Source organism: Amborella trichopoda, chromosome 2 (genome assembly GCF_054954075.1).
Source record: "Amborella trichopoda isolate Santa Cruz 75 chromosome 2, AtrichopodaSantaCruz75HAP2 v2.0, whole genome shotgun sequence".
In the NCBI taxonomy this organism is placed as follows: Eukaryota; Viridiplantae; Streptophyta; class Magnoliopsida; order Amborellales; family Amborellaceae; genus Amborella; species Amborella trichopoda.
In genome coordinates, this window is record NC_142337.1 from 3,234,078 (window position 1) to 3,247,500 (window position 13,423).

The following is a 13,423-nucleotide window of genomic DNA, read 5'->3' on the forward strand; positions in this document are numbered from 1 at the left end:
AGAATAGAGTCAGAGACTTCATTATGAGGGCTCGGCAATATTACCACTAAGGCCATGCCATTCTCAACCCTAGTCCAATTCTGGCAGTACTTTTGGGCTAGGTCGCCCACTGTGGCACTGTTGATGAGTTTAGGTGGGGCCAGGTAATTTATTTGTTTTTGAATTTGTATGCATACAAAAATGACATCCATTATATGAGTTTCCATTATATGAGTTTGATAGTGATATGGCTTTATATTAAACCAAAAAGAAATGGCTCTACGTTATTCAAGTAATCGTATGGATAACTACTAGAAAAGTGAAGATTTCATGTTTCTCATGGGCAACCTGAACCCAAATTACTAGAGGAGTGAAAAGATTTCATGTTCCTCATGGGTAAACACAATCCAAAAGTATTTTCAGGACCTGAAGTTTTGGAAATGTAATCTTCAGAATCCAGTGATCAAATTTAAAATTAAAAAAAAAATGTACCTAAAAAAAAGGTGACCACCCAAAGATTGAATAAGAATCATCAAATTCTTGGAAGGGAAGATTTGGATTTCAAGAAGTCAAAATCTATTTTTTTTTCTTTATTATAATACTTTGGTGGTTAATCCCAAAAATTCGGATCAAAAGAAATTCTATAGAGGATCTATTTAGCCCGAGGAAGTTTTTGTACAGTATGCTCCTGTGGGAGCACTCTGCACACGCTTACAAGAAAATAGTGCTCGCACTTACTGAATGTAACTAGAAAAAGGGGTGGTATCTTAGGTCATTTGAATTAACAAGACGGTTAAACTTTGCTACAAAATCGATGCATTGAGTTTCTTGATTTGGGCGTGTCATCCTCGCACAGTGGATGCTAATCTTTTATGTATCGTTCCAATTTTGTGCTAATCAATGCATTGAGTTTCTTATATAAATTTTTTAATTGGTTGCATTATGAAAAAATTGCTCTAGAATTAACTTGTTCCAAGAGGGAGAGTACGTGTTGAACAACAGTTGTATATTGAGTGCATCTTTTTTGATAAATCTTTCTGTTTTGAGCATGCTCAAAGTCCTCAACACAACTTCTCTGACTTTGAATATGATCAATGACAGATATTTACTCGTTCTATTTCACATGATGGCAAGCGGTAGTCTCTCTTAAACTTTATGCGAAAAAGAACATGCTGCCAACTACCTGATCACATCTAACGATCAAAGGACAAACAAATTGCAGGGCAATAGTGTGGTAAGTCATTAGTTATGTCAAATACTAGTTAACAACAATTCCTTGAGCCAAACCACATGGCACCTAGTGCAGAGTGAGTAGGATAGCCAATAATACTGCATAATTGGAAAAATAAGCACGGACAATATACTAGAAGTGGCAATTGGGTTGAGATGACCTAAAGCACTTGAGTTGACTTTGACCTGATATTTATAAATGTATTATATACATAACTCATAATGTTTTTATATTAAATTATTATTCTTTTATCTTGGCCTCAACTAGACCCGACCGAGTCCAATGATTTGGACCTAACCTAGGTCCTGGTCCAACTAAGACCTACTCAGGTCGGGGTCTGCCCAGACCCTTTTTTTTGTTTTACCAATCTCAAATAATTTTATTGATGAAAGTCGCTTATCGCAAAATGATTACATTGTTAAAAACAGAAATTGAAGAAAGAGAAGCCCCTTTATCTAGTGTAAGAATCAGAATTAGTGCTAAATAAGTTTTTTTAGAAATTTCCTCCATATCGCTAGCATTGCTATCCAAATCTTAAGCATCAACATGTTCATGACCAGGTCCATTGAGATCAGATGATTGTTGGACCAATCCATACTTGTGTTCGAATAATTTAATTGGAGATTTCGGACGGGACTCGACTGAGTTGTATCAGGGGTCCACCCCGATGAACATGAAAGCGACCAAATTGTATCAGAGGCCCAATGAGCATGAAAGCAGAAAATTAGGATTCACCCGAGTTCCGAACCAAAACTTCTCTGGTCAACATTAACTAGGTCCAACTTGGCACTCACTGGAGTCCGACTAGGTGACCTGGGATTGAGACCTTGACGAGTCCCATCACGAGCCAGTGTTTTCTAACACTCCAGGATATGCGAGTCCACAGGTCCGACTTGGGACTCGCTCGAGTCCGACCAGGTGACCCGGGATTGAGACCTTACCGAGTCCCATCACGAGCCAGTGTTTTTTAACACTCCAGAATAGGCGAGTTCCACAGTGTACAGGTGCACGACACATCCACCACCCCACCAATTCTATGCACATCTGCTGCACATAGATACAGATAAACTGCACACGCGTATAAGCATCTCATGCACCTGCACACAATAATTCGGCAAAGTGGACGATTCCCAACTAAAGCTTTCTATGTACGTTGATAATCCCCACAAGAAATTCACAATTTAGGACAATTTACCAAATTACCACAAAAAATTAACAATTTAACTCTTCACTCATATTTTGATTTAATTTGAAAATGCCCATAACATACAATATGGTCTCGAGTTGAAATAGTTCCTGAGGGATAAATTGTTAAATAGTTCATCGCTTCTTGGCATTTTTTTGATAAATTTTCATTCAGGTTATTACCTTTCCCTGTGTTGTGAAACGCAAACGAGCTATAAGCGTATCAATGTGTTTTGTGTGCGTGTGTGAGAGAGAGAGGTGAAGAGAGATGTCTCTGAGTACATTATATTTTCCTTGGGGTCCATATGATGTGAAAACGTGTATACCAATGCGCAGAGAGAGAGAGAGCGAGAGAGAGTATAATTAATCGTCTCGAGGACCAAGCACTGCTGGTCTGGGAACAATCAGGAAAACGCGATAAGAATGAGAAGATGGATGCTCTCCCCATGCACACAAGGGAGGGCAGCCACTGTACAGTCCAGCCATGGATGGATGGGATGAAAAGAATAAACACCAGCCCCTTATCTCCAAAATGTACAAGTTTCTCTCTCTCTCTCTCTTACAGTTACAACACCCCAGACCACAGAGATGAATGTCTCGGTAATCCGGCAACTCTCAGGCTTCAATTTCCTTGCTCTTTTTTGCCCTCCTCCAAATCATGCTCCATGGCCTCAATTGTTGATCCACTTCCTATTTTCACACCCTCAGATTTCGAAGGTCCAGGGGCATCAGAGTCCACGTTAATCTCAGCATCACTGGGGTCAGAAGTATGATCATTGGTTTTGAGCTCACTTGGCTCCCCATTTTCTTTGGGTGGGTCTGAACTTGTAGAACCCACATTTTCATTAGATTCCGACATCTCCCTACATCCTTTGGATTCCAGGGGCTCGTCAGAGTCCATGGTGGCCACAGTGGGCTCATCCATGGGGTCAGTGAGTAAGCCATTCTCGGTAGGGCTGATTTCAGGCCCCAAACCATCTGTGCACTCAGAAATAGTCTTGAGAGTGGGCTCAGCCATGGGTTCAGGAGTGGACCCGTCAATGGGATTAGACATGGGTTCTGGTGTAGGCACCGATATGGGTTCAGATGTAGATTCAAGTATGGGCTCTTTCAGTTTGGAAGTAAGTTTGGATGTTGGCTTGGAGGTGGACTTCGGTATATGAGAAGAGGAGGCGGTGTCGATTAAGTCTTCATCTTCGCCTACAATGACTTCGTCATAGCTGCTACTGCTGCCACCGCTGACAGCAGCTGGCCCTGTGCTCAAGAGCCCAAAGTCATCAGGAGTATGGGAGGTGGGTGTCGGTTCGGTTACAATTCTGTCGTCCCCGAAAGCAAACCAGTTTGAGTTTGTGAAGAGAGAGGTGCTGCCACAAAGGAATCAAGTTATATGCATGTTTTTACTCTCTGCATGACGTGGAATAGAGAGGTGCTCCTCTCTTTCTGCGCACTCAAAGAGTAAGAGTATATGCTCATTCTCTCTCTCTCATTCTCTCTCTCTCTCACTCTCACTCTCACTCTCACTCTCACGAATAGAGATACAGAGGCTTGGCGTTTACCTGTCCCTGTCATCCCCAAGCCTCAAAGAAGATATGACAACTTCTGCAGATTCATCGTCAAAGTAGACATCCTGCAACATATACTCTTCTTAAATGTTTTCTTGCACAGAAATATTTTTTATGGCAAGTAGTAGTTTATGGTCAAAATTACTAAACATCATTTGGCGGAGGACTGATGTGATTAATGTTAAAGTCTACCAAAGCACACACCTCATCATCTCGATCAAGAGAACCATGAGCCTGCACAAGTCACCAGCAAACCACATTATTTTAAATATCCAGCAAAGTATAATAAATTATCACTACCTCAATATTCATCTTGTCACAGGTAGTTGCTACAGATGTTGAGCAACCAACAAAAACTATCTCAAGAAGGGGAATTGTAGAACAGCAAATATATGGGTAGTTTGGGTCCCCTGGATACACAAATTCTGGATATGGCTGAAAAGCTGGGTATGCAAATTCTAGCATATGTAAAACCTGGTTTTAGCAACAGTGCCGTTTGGTTAGCTTCTAGAAAAACCCAATATAGGACAAATCCCCAGTTTGGCTATACTAAGTTGAAAATAAGGTTTGAGAAATTGCTGTTAAACTAGTTTAGTCGTTCATTTCATAAGTTGATAATTCTATAGTAGTTGATGTCTAAATAAAATGATTTCTTAAAAATAAGACATCCATAGCACGATAAAGAAGTTAGACCGTTCAGATCTTATTTTGACACTCATATAACCAAAATCATATAATAATAATAATAATAATAATAATAATAATACACATAAATAGTTATCTAATACTATCCAAATTATAATAATTACATATAACATTTTATCAGTTTACTATAATATTATAATAAATAAATATTATAATAATATAATAAATATCATTATATTATGTTATAGTAAATTATTATAATATTAAACTGATAATAATTATGCAATAATATATTTATTAGTATTAATATAATATTACAAAATTAATAAATATTATAATAAATTAATAAAAATCATAATAAATTAATAAAAATCATAATAATTAAAATTATTATAATATTGTTATAATAAATAATATGATAATTATTATAAAATATCATAATAAATTACTGTGTTTTATAATAAAAACACAATAACAATATAATATTGTAGTAAAAATATAATAATATTATGGTGTAATATAATAATTTACTATAATATAATACAAATATATTCTAGTATCCCAAACGACCCAATGATATTGAGTCTCGTAAAACTTGCAAAGGTGGTTATAAAAATATCAACCTATCTATGTGTTTGAAATGCGAAGGAAAATTCATGAAACATCTGAAAGGAAAAAAAAGGAAAACACCAGAAGCTGAAGATCACTCTAATGAAAATTCCAGAATCCCAAATTAATTCCGCTTGACAAAAAATTATGATGGGCACAATAAATTATTTTCCTAGAAGAGGCAGAAGAGAACTCGTGCAAAAAAACACTTTCATGGCAAACTTCCTGTGGACGAGAACTCTACCTAGAAAAGAAATTGGACAGAACACCAATTTTAAGTACCTCTTCAATGTCGTCACTACTGTAGATGCCATATCGAAATGCCTGACTTAAGTTACTCGCTAGTGCAGCTACATCATAATCTCGGTCTCGGAAATCGTCGTCATCACTATCCCTGGTTCTATCTTGCAATGCAGTTGGTCGACTGCAAAAAGATGTGAATAGGAAGCAGCACTTAATACCATCAAAAACCCATTTGAAAACAGAAAAATAGAAGTTTTGCCCAACAAGAAGTTAAAACAGCCTCACATAACAAGTACAATTCAGAAGATCACCAAGAATTTTGTCTTATGTGCTTTGTGCATGCTATTTTAGCCTCTACCTGCCTGTATTACATGACACCTTGCACCTTCCACCTTTAAAGTTTCTCCATATAGCTAACAGCATGATTGTCAAGTTGCCATGTTACTCGGTTCTCTATTTCTCTTTTAGAGGAAAGCATGCGAGTCATGCTCGAAATTAATTTTGTATTTTCTTTGTCTCAAAAAAGATATCTTTCATTTTATATTTTCTTCTTTTCAAAATCCAACCTCAGGAAGTTTCAGTTAGTTAAAGTTTCCAGTTTCCAGAATTCCTTGCAGTAATCAACAATTGCACATTAAAGACTTAGAAAAGAAAATTCTAACATTTTTCAAAATAAATAAATGAATACAAAAAGTTATACAACAAAAAATAAAGGAATAGTTGCTTTTTTAATATAACTTCTGCAAAAGTGCATACCCACATGCCCATTGATACACATTCTCCACAGTATTTCGTCTGAGGAGAACATTAGATTGCCAATCAAGCCAATCATTGTTTTCCTGTGTAATGGACAAGAACCAAAATCCTTCAACTTCCTCTTTACAAGCAATAAAACGAAAACACTCATCAAAGAGATTTTGAAACAAGCAATAAGTCAAAAACCTGAAGATATGCATGAACTTGACTGTTGTTATTCCCCAATTGAACAAGCTTGTTAGCCAGGCGTGTAATATGTCCTATGTTTCCTATCCGAGGTGGTGATTTCCCATCACCAGGCATGGTTGGCTGCAAAAGAAAAGAATAATAAGAGCAACGTGCTTGAAAAACATCAACAAAACAAGATGATGAGATCTGATTACAAATGGAAAATTTTAAAGAAAATGAAATCTAAATAACAAAGTCGAATCAAGTATCACACCTTTTCTGAGTCAGTGGACAATGTGCAATGCTTCTCTGCATTGAGAATTTTCGCAACAAGATCACAATCTTTGAGAAGATGTTCAATAACTGTACCCCTCTTGCTCTCCAAACATGACACAATAATGCTCTCCACATGGTGATGCAAAAAATTATTATACGGATACCTGCAATCTCATCATTATGAGAATAAATAAAAGCACTTCCAACTTCAACAGTGTAAAAGATCATCATAAAGGAGAACATGTGAATTACTCGAAGAACAAATTGAGAACCCGCTGAATAGCTCCAAGATTAACCATTTCCTTTTCAGAGGCTTCACTACCAGTCATCAACAAAACTGCGGTAAACTCTACAATCTGAAAGTTTGAAATTCAAATATAATCACCACAGAGAAAATTAGACCTACAGAAAACTTCATTTCAGAAATAATAAATTGGTTAATGAACAATAATATCATTGACAAATGCAACACAGAATCACAGATCCAAACCAGAATACCTTCAAACGATGCTTCCCAAGGGGAGGTTGTAGCTTTCCAAATGTAGTAGGTAAAACAACTTCATCAGAAGAAACATCCAGAAGCTGAAGCAAATCACCTGCATCAAAATATCATGACTGTGCTCATTACATTTTCAGGGCACTAATCCAAAGCGCTCTTCTTTTTCAATGTCTGAGTTATCCCAAACATATCATATTTTTGTATTGGGATTGTACACTATGAGTCCATTTATTTTTGTTACAAGGAGGTCACAATTATTTTTAGCCATTAGATATGAAATCTGTAGATGAAAGTGTCACAATATTTGAAAAATTTTATTTTGGACTTTATGCCCAAGCAATGATACATCCTCAAGCACCCAATTTCAAATCTAATGGCCAACGATGAATGTGACCTCCTTGTATTAAAAGTAAATAATCTCATTGTATACATTTCCTTTTGTATGTACTATTCAGATCTGTAACAGTACATGTACATATACATTGTTTATTTGGATATTCCTTTTCACAACATGTGCTTGATTAAAATTCCCAACAAACTATTGGAAGAAATCTAATGCACATGAAAAAGTTCAAATGAGGAAGACCATTGGCACTCAAAACAGACAACTCTTCAAGGCAACCTATACTCAATGTAATAACAAGCCAAGCTGGAAATCCATCAAATGTTTAATGCCAATACAGTAACAACCATATAAATAACATGCAAAACAGAGCTCAAATTGTTGATGCCCTCACAGCAAATGCCACAAACGGTTGGATAGATATTAACCCCTAAAGTAGAATGTCAGAGAAATTGTTGCTCTTTAGTAGCACTTCTATGTTCCACAAGAGCGAACCTAATATCTTCATTCTCATGATGAAGAAGCATGAAGAATTTGAAAGGAGGACTTTACATTCAAATGCAAACTGCAGATTCTTTGCCCTTTTCTTTAGGTCTCTAATATTATGCCAAAGCAAGAATTGGACATATGTTCCCATAAAATAGATAATGAAGCCTACAGTTCACAATTTCTTAAAAAAAAAAAAACAAGACTTATACACATATGGTTTGGGGACAGAATGACATTTTACCCTTGCAACAATAAAACAATTTCATTGTACACAATGTACACATGATACACCAGCCATTGGAAAAAAACCCAAACTGCACCAGCCAGTTGAAACGGGTATAAACGGATTTAGCCCCTTATCCACTTGGTAAAGAGAAAATGCCAGATGAAAAATAAAGAGCAAGAGAATAAGAAGATCATAAATAAGTAAAACGTTTAGCAGGAAATAGAATGACTTACCTAGCCTCTGCAGCATACCATCAACTGTCTCAGGATTAGCAGCTAATGAGGAGGATTCATAGATCTGTTGGCCCCGGTGCAAGTGACCAGAAAGAACTGAGGTGGTACGCTTAGGGTCTAACAGGGAGATGCAGACAGATAAAGAATGAACTAAAACAGATTTTGGCCTGGAATCTTCCAATGCATGATTAAATAATCTTCCCACAAAGCTGTACAAATGACACAGAGCGATGAAAATTTTTATTAGACATTAGACAATAAAAAATCAACAGAAACTCCAATGATGAAGGAAATCAATGTCAAAGAGGTAGAATGATGAAAAAGATGTACCTTGGGCTAGTGATTTTGGTAGCCAATGCTGAAGGAGCACAACGACTAATTGCAGAAAGTATTTCAGCTGCGTTTGAATGTACTTCAGGGGAGTTCTGTCCATGAGATCAACAAAAAGTGATTATGGCTAAGCAAACAAGTGGCTGGCTTCCTAAGGAGCTCATCACAGGATCACTAGAATTTACATGGTGAGAGCATGAAAGAGAAAATATTTTCCAGCAAAAACATCATGGATAACGACATTTGCTAATTACCCAAAAAGGAAGGAAAACCATTATGGACACTGCCACAGGCAATTACACAGGAAATCCACCAAGAAGTTCATGAAACGATAATACACATGTTAATGAGACTCACAGAAGAGCTAAACTTATCAACTATCTTCTCAAGCACATCAGTATCAGCTACCCACTGGATCGCATCCCCAAAATCTGAATAAATGTGATCATCAGCACCAACTAGACGAATCAAAACCTGTTTAGAAATCACAAATCACAAAGAAAAGCCACTATTAGAAAAGCTTTCAGCTGCAGGTAAACCGGTAGTTCCACACGATAAACTTCAAGGTTCCTATACATCGTCAACACTCTTTAACAGTTCAAAAAAAATAAAAAATAAAGATAAACTCCAAGGTTCCTACTAAGAGCATATGCACAAAATCTAAGACCTATTCCACAAGCAATTGAATTCTTTAGGTACAAAATAGAACAGCAATACAACAGAACTGGCATTGTTTGTTACTGACCTCCATAATGGATGTGATTCCAATCAAATCGACCAGTTTGTGTAAAATTTCTTGATGAGCCTGCACAAGCAAAATGTCAAAAAATTCAAATACTATGAAATAATATGTGAGCAACAATAATCATCCCTTCTTTTTCTTAAAATTGAACAAGAATTATCTTTTTTTGTTTCATTAAAAACAAACCTTCTATTTTATTATAATTCTAAAGGAAGAATGAAAAGCAGAAACAAGACACAAGATGTTGATACCAACGCCAAAAATGTGAGGCATGGTAAAATACCACAGCCATGCTGAGGGTATAAAGTACAACTAAAAAGGAAGGTAAAGTGAAAAGGAGAGACATACCAAGAAGACCCAAAATGGGAAGGACATGGGAATGGATACAGAGAGAAGACACAAATATGCATTCCTCAAAATCAAGATACGGGTCCAAGTATCCTATCCGAAGCCATGATAAATTTGTATTATAGCATTATATTCCATCAATTTATGCATCGAACACAACGATGCATGCATATTCCATATTATTATGCATGATATTATATTTCACACATAATATAATTTTTATAGTTCTGTCATGTTACACTAAAAAGTATCAGAGGATTATCAGGTATCAGTATGAAACCTGTGCATAAAGTGTATTCATCATAAGTCAGATGTCATCTATCAAATTGAATACACAAGCAACAAACAAATGCATCTGAACTGAAACCTATTAGTCAAAACTCCTTTCCTAAAGTTCAAATCATGAAATTGACCAATATTTGGTTCATATTTTCAACTCTACTCATTTTGCAATGAAATGGTGAGAAACAATTAAGAGAAGTCAAGTCAATGTTTACGGATGGTGAAGACTACTATAACAGCTGAATTTCGCAGCATTAGCTCCAAGGAGGGGAAAACATCATTTCTATAAAACTTTTAAAAGATTGGGGGGATTTAAGGATTGTATGAACTGCATTATGTTGAGCGTTTCATAGATGTTTGAGGAACATGATTTCAAGGGTTTCTTGTGGGTAAGGCTCTTTGGAGAGGTAGATTTTCTCAATTTCTTTCCTCAAGGAGCACCCAGGGTTTGGTTTGAGAAAAAGAAGCAAAAGAAGACACTCTAAGCTGATAACTTTGGTTGTGAGCTTCAGGAATTCTGCTGCAAGGTAACTTTTCAAAATGTATGCTATATGCCAATAATGCATTGATAATTGCAAAAGAATAAAAGACTATAGATAACAATTCCTACTGAAAGAAAAGAATAAAAACTTACATGAACATAATTCATAAGAAGAACTGTTTTTCGTGCCATCAAGCATATTACAACCTGGCAAAATGTGAGTGCTATGCAAATTAATAACCCTGAGCTACCTTTAAAATAAGAAAAATAACTTAAGATGTAAAACACAGGGCTAGCTTAAATCACTTTTGTGTATATACAAAACCATAGAACAAAAGAAAACAAACAACCTTGTGAGTCAAGTTTACGTTACCTTGCTATAATACCCAGCCAATAAGGTGCTATGTGATCGATTTGGTTCAAGGAATGAGAAGAGCAAATTCATCAACTGTAGATAGCAAAATAGATAATGCGCAAAAAAGGTTATATTGCACAACTATGTAAAAAATTTCTCACTCACAGAATGAACTAAAAAGATGTCCTAATATTCCTCATCAACTAGCTTCCAAATTTGAAGTATGCAACAGCGGCGCTGAAATGACTTACCTCCTCATCCTCTACTAAGGTCTTGAGTATGACATCAACTTCACAAGTAAATACTTCACAAGATATAAATGGAAATCTGTATAATAACAAAAAGAATACAGTCATCAATAAAGAAAAGCAACATAATAATAATGCATTCAGAAAAACAAAAAAAACAACCGAGAAGGAACAACGACTCTACATATCATGGTATCCAAAGATTTATCAGACATAGACAATGAAAATCATTTTCTTGTCCACAATTGACTTACTTAAAAATACGCCTCTTTTCAGCATCTTCTGGAGGCTCTTCAACAATGTAACGGATCAATTGTTCCACTTGCGTCCTTTCTCGTAGACTGAAAAAATGGATAGCGATTGAATATTAATTGTACTGTAAGCATTACCCAATGCAATGACCAAAATAAATGTACACAATTAAATAATTACATGTAAAGCATGCAATGACACTTGAAGAAATTAAAACATTGAAATGGATTGAAATTTCAATTTTTTCAAAAAGAACAAGTTCAATGAGTTGAACATAAAAATAAAAATAAAAATAAGATAAAATAGACCTAACCATGATATTGTTAAAATTGAATAAAATAGAAAAGGTTCCACTACAAGAAGAATCAGGTGTTGACAAGTTGTAAAACATGCTTCAATATAAACCCACAGAACAGTTTTCTGTAAACAAATGACAGTCATGCACACATACACAATGAAAGTTATGTTTTCACACCCACCATAAATCCATGCACACAAATACGCACACATTCAACATGCATACTCGCCATCCACATCGTTACAAGTTAATAAGATTAAGCAACAAAACAACTATTTTAAAAACAAAATTAATTACATGAAAATGAACACTAGGAGGCAATGGAACTACAGAATCTTACAAATTTATAAGACGGCTATTGATGGCCTTGCATTCTTGAATTATTTCGTCCTCATCTAGAAGCTCTTCCAATGTAAAGTTCTCCTTGTCCAGAATGGACTCCACCTAAAAAAGGTGCAATTGTCAAAGGTAACAACCACAGTCTCAACCACAGTCTTAACCACATAACATTTTTGACACCAAGAAATGGCAAAGCTTTACTAAGAACTATTGCATAACTATAACAAATAATATGCACAAAATATAGTCAATACCAATAAGTATATGTGTAATCCCTATTCTACGGTGTGTACCTTCCATGCACGGAGACCCCAATATTGGAAGTGTCGCAATTATGCATCAAAACTCTAAACTTAGGATTAAACTTTCATGGAAGTAAATATTAAATACAACGATATAGAAACTGATTTATGAAACAGCATACACAGCTCTTCACAAGACCATCAATGATAAGCTCGTGAGGAGATGTGTCAGAAAATTCAAATTCTGATGGTGAAGACAAAAGTGAGTCCTCAGCCTAATCAGAATATGTAAGCCCTAAATTTTGAATAACATAAACTAAGGAAAGACTTTAGGTGCATCTAATACATTCCCTGGCTCATGAGGGAATTAACAAACATAAAGGTACGGAACATTATCAAATAAAGTTGACTTCATAAAATTTTAATAATAAGGTGAACATAGAGAGCACATACGAATTACTATATTTTCAGACATGTGACTATTCATTCATTAACTGACAGATGTGCGAATCAAGTTGTACTAAAATAACACAGGCAAAAATAGATGTATGTAACAAGAGGCAAATACGAGAGAAAGCAAAGATAAGAGATCCTCGTAGGTTTTTTTCGAATAACAAAATGTTATCAATAGGGAGATGCTTAAAAGGAAAAATTGGACACTAGGCTGGTAGTATTAGTGCCGCCAGAGGAGAGACTACAGAACAGAAACAAGGTATTGAAAGACAATTCCATGACAAATCTGTACACATGGAAACTCCACCAATATTCCAATTCAATACTTCCAACAGAAACTACCATGTTAATGCATGGATTTTTTATTTTTTTTAAAAGTTATGTTAATGCATGGATATTAAACAAATTTCCTGCAAATTCCCTGATAAAACATTCACAGACCATGAAAATCTCCATTCAACTAGAGATATATGAATCCATTACACACTCAAAGACAATTCCAGGACAAATCTGTACACATGGACCAACCCCTCGCATTCAGGATTAAAAAGTACACCTTTGGGCCAAAAGCATTATACATAGGTTCATCAAGAAATCTCTTAATGTTCA

At 35.7% G+C, this 13,423-nt stretch overlaps 1 protein-coding gene and 1 non-coding gene across 3 annotated transcripts in view; both read right to left on the bottom strand.

Annotated features, from left to right (window-relative positions):
* Window positions 1-789: 789 nt before the first annotated feature.
* Window positions 790-888, bottom strand: LOC148783041 (U6 spliceosomal RNA). The gene has a single exon (XR_016050763.1). It is a non-coding gene; the product is annotated as a U6 spliceosomal RNA (small nuclear RNA).
* Window positions 889-2,654: 1,766 nt separating this feature from the next.
* The window catches only part of LOC18435925 (SIT4 phosphatase-associated family protein), an 11,154-nt gene continuing 385 nt past the window's right edge, over window positions 2,655-13,423 (bottom strand). The window contains exons 2-19 of one of the 2 annotated variants that reach the window (XM_006845957.4): window positions 12,121-12,224; window positions 11,485-11,571; window positions 11,234-11,309; window positions 11,001-11,075; window positions 10,781-10,834; window positions 9,520-9,579; window positions 9,132-9,248; window positions 8,775-8,869; window positions 8,445-8,653; window positions 7,153-7,250; window positions 6,907-7,010; window positions 6,653-6,818; window positions 6,397-6,519; window positions 6,211-6,293; window positions 5,494-5,635; window positions 4,162-4,191; window positions 3,952-4,022; window positions 2,655-3,759 (exon numbers count right to left, since the gene is read on the bottom strand). In XM_006845957.4, coding sequence (XP_006846020.1) covers window positions 3,018-3,759; window positions 3,952-4,022; window positions 4,162-4,191; window positions 5,494-5,635; window positions 6,211-6,293; window positions 6,397-6,519; window positions 6,653-6,818; window positions 6,907-7,010; window positions 7,153-7,250; window positions 8,445-8,653; window positions 8,775-8,869; window positions 9,132-9,248; window positions 9,520-9,579; window positions 10,781-10,834; window positions 11,001-11,075; window positions 11,234-11,309; window positions 11,485-11,571; window positions 12,121-12,224 — 2,436 coding nt within the window. In that variant the 3' untranslated portion in view covers window positions 2,655-3,017. The remainder of the gene's footprint in view (window positions 3,760-3,951; window positions 4,023-4,161; window positions 4,192-5,493; window positions 5,636-6,210; window positions 6,294-6,396; window positions 6,520-6,652; window positions 6,819-6,906; window positions 7,011-7,152; window positions 7,251-8,444; window positions 8,654-8,774; window positions 8,870-9,131; window positions 9,249-9,519; window positions 9,580-10,780; window positions 10,835-11,000; window positions 11,076-11,233; window positions 11,310-11,484; window positions 11,572-12,120; window positions 12,225-13,423) is intronic. The other variant, XR_016048849.1, reaches the window with a different exon arrangement.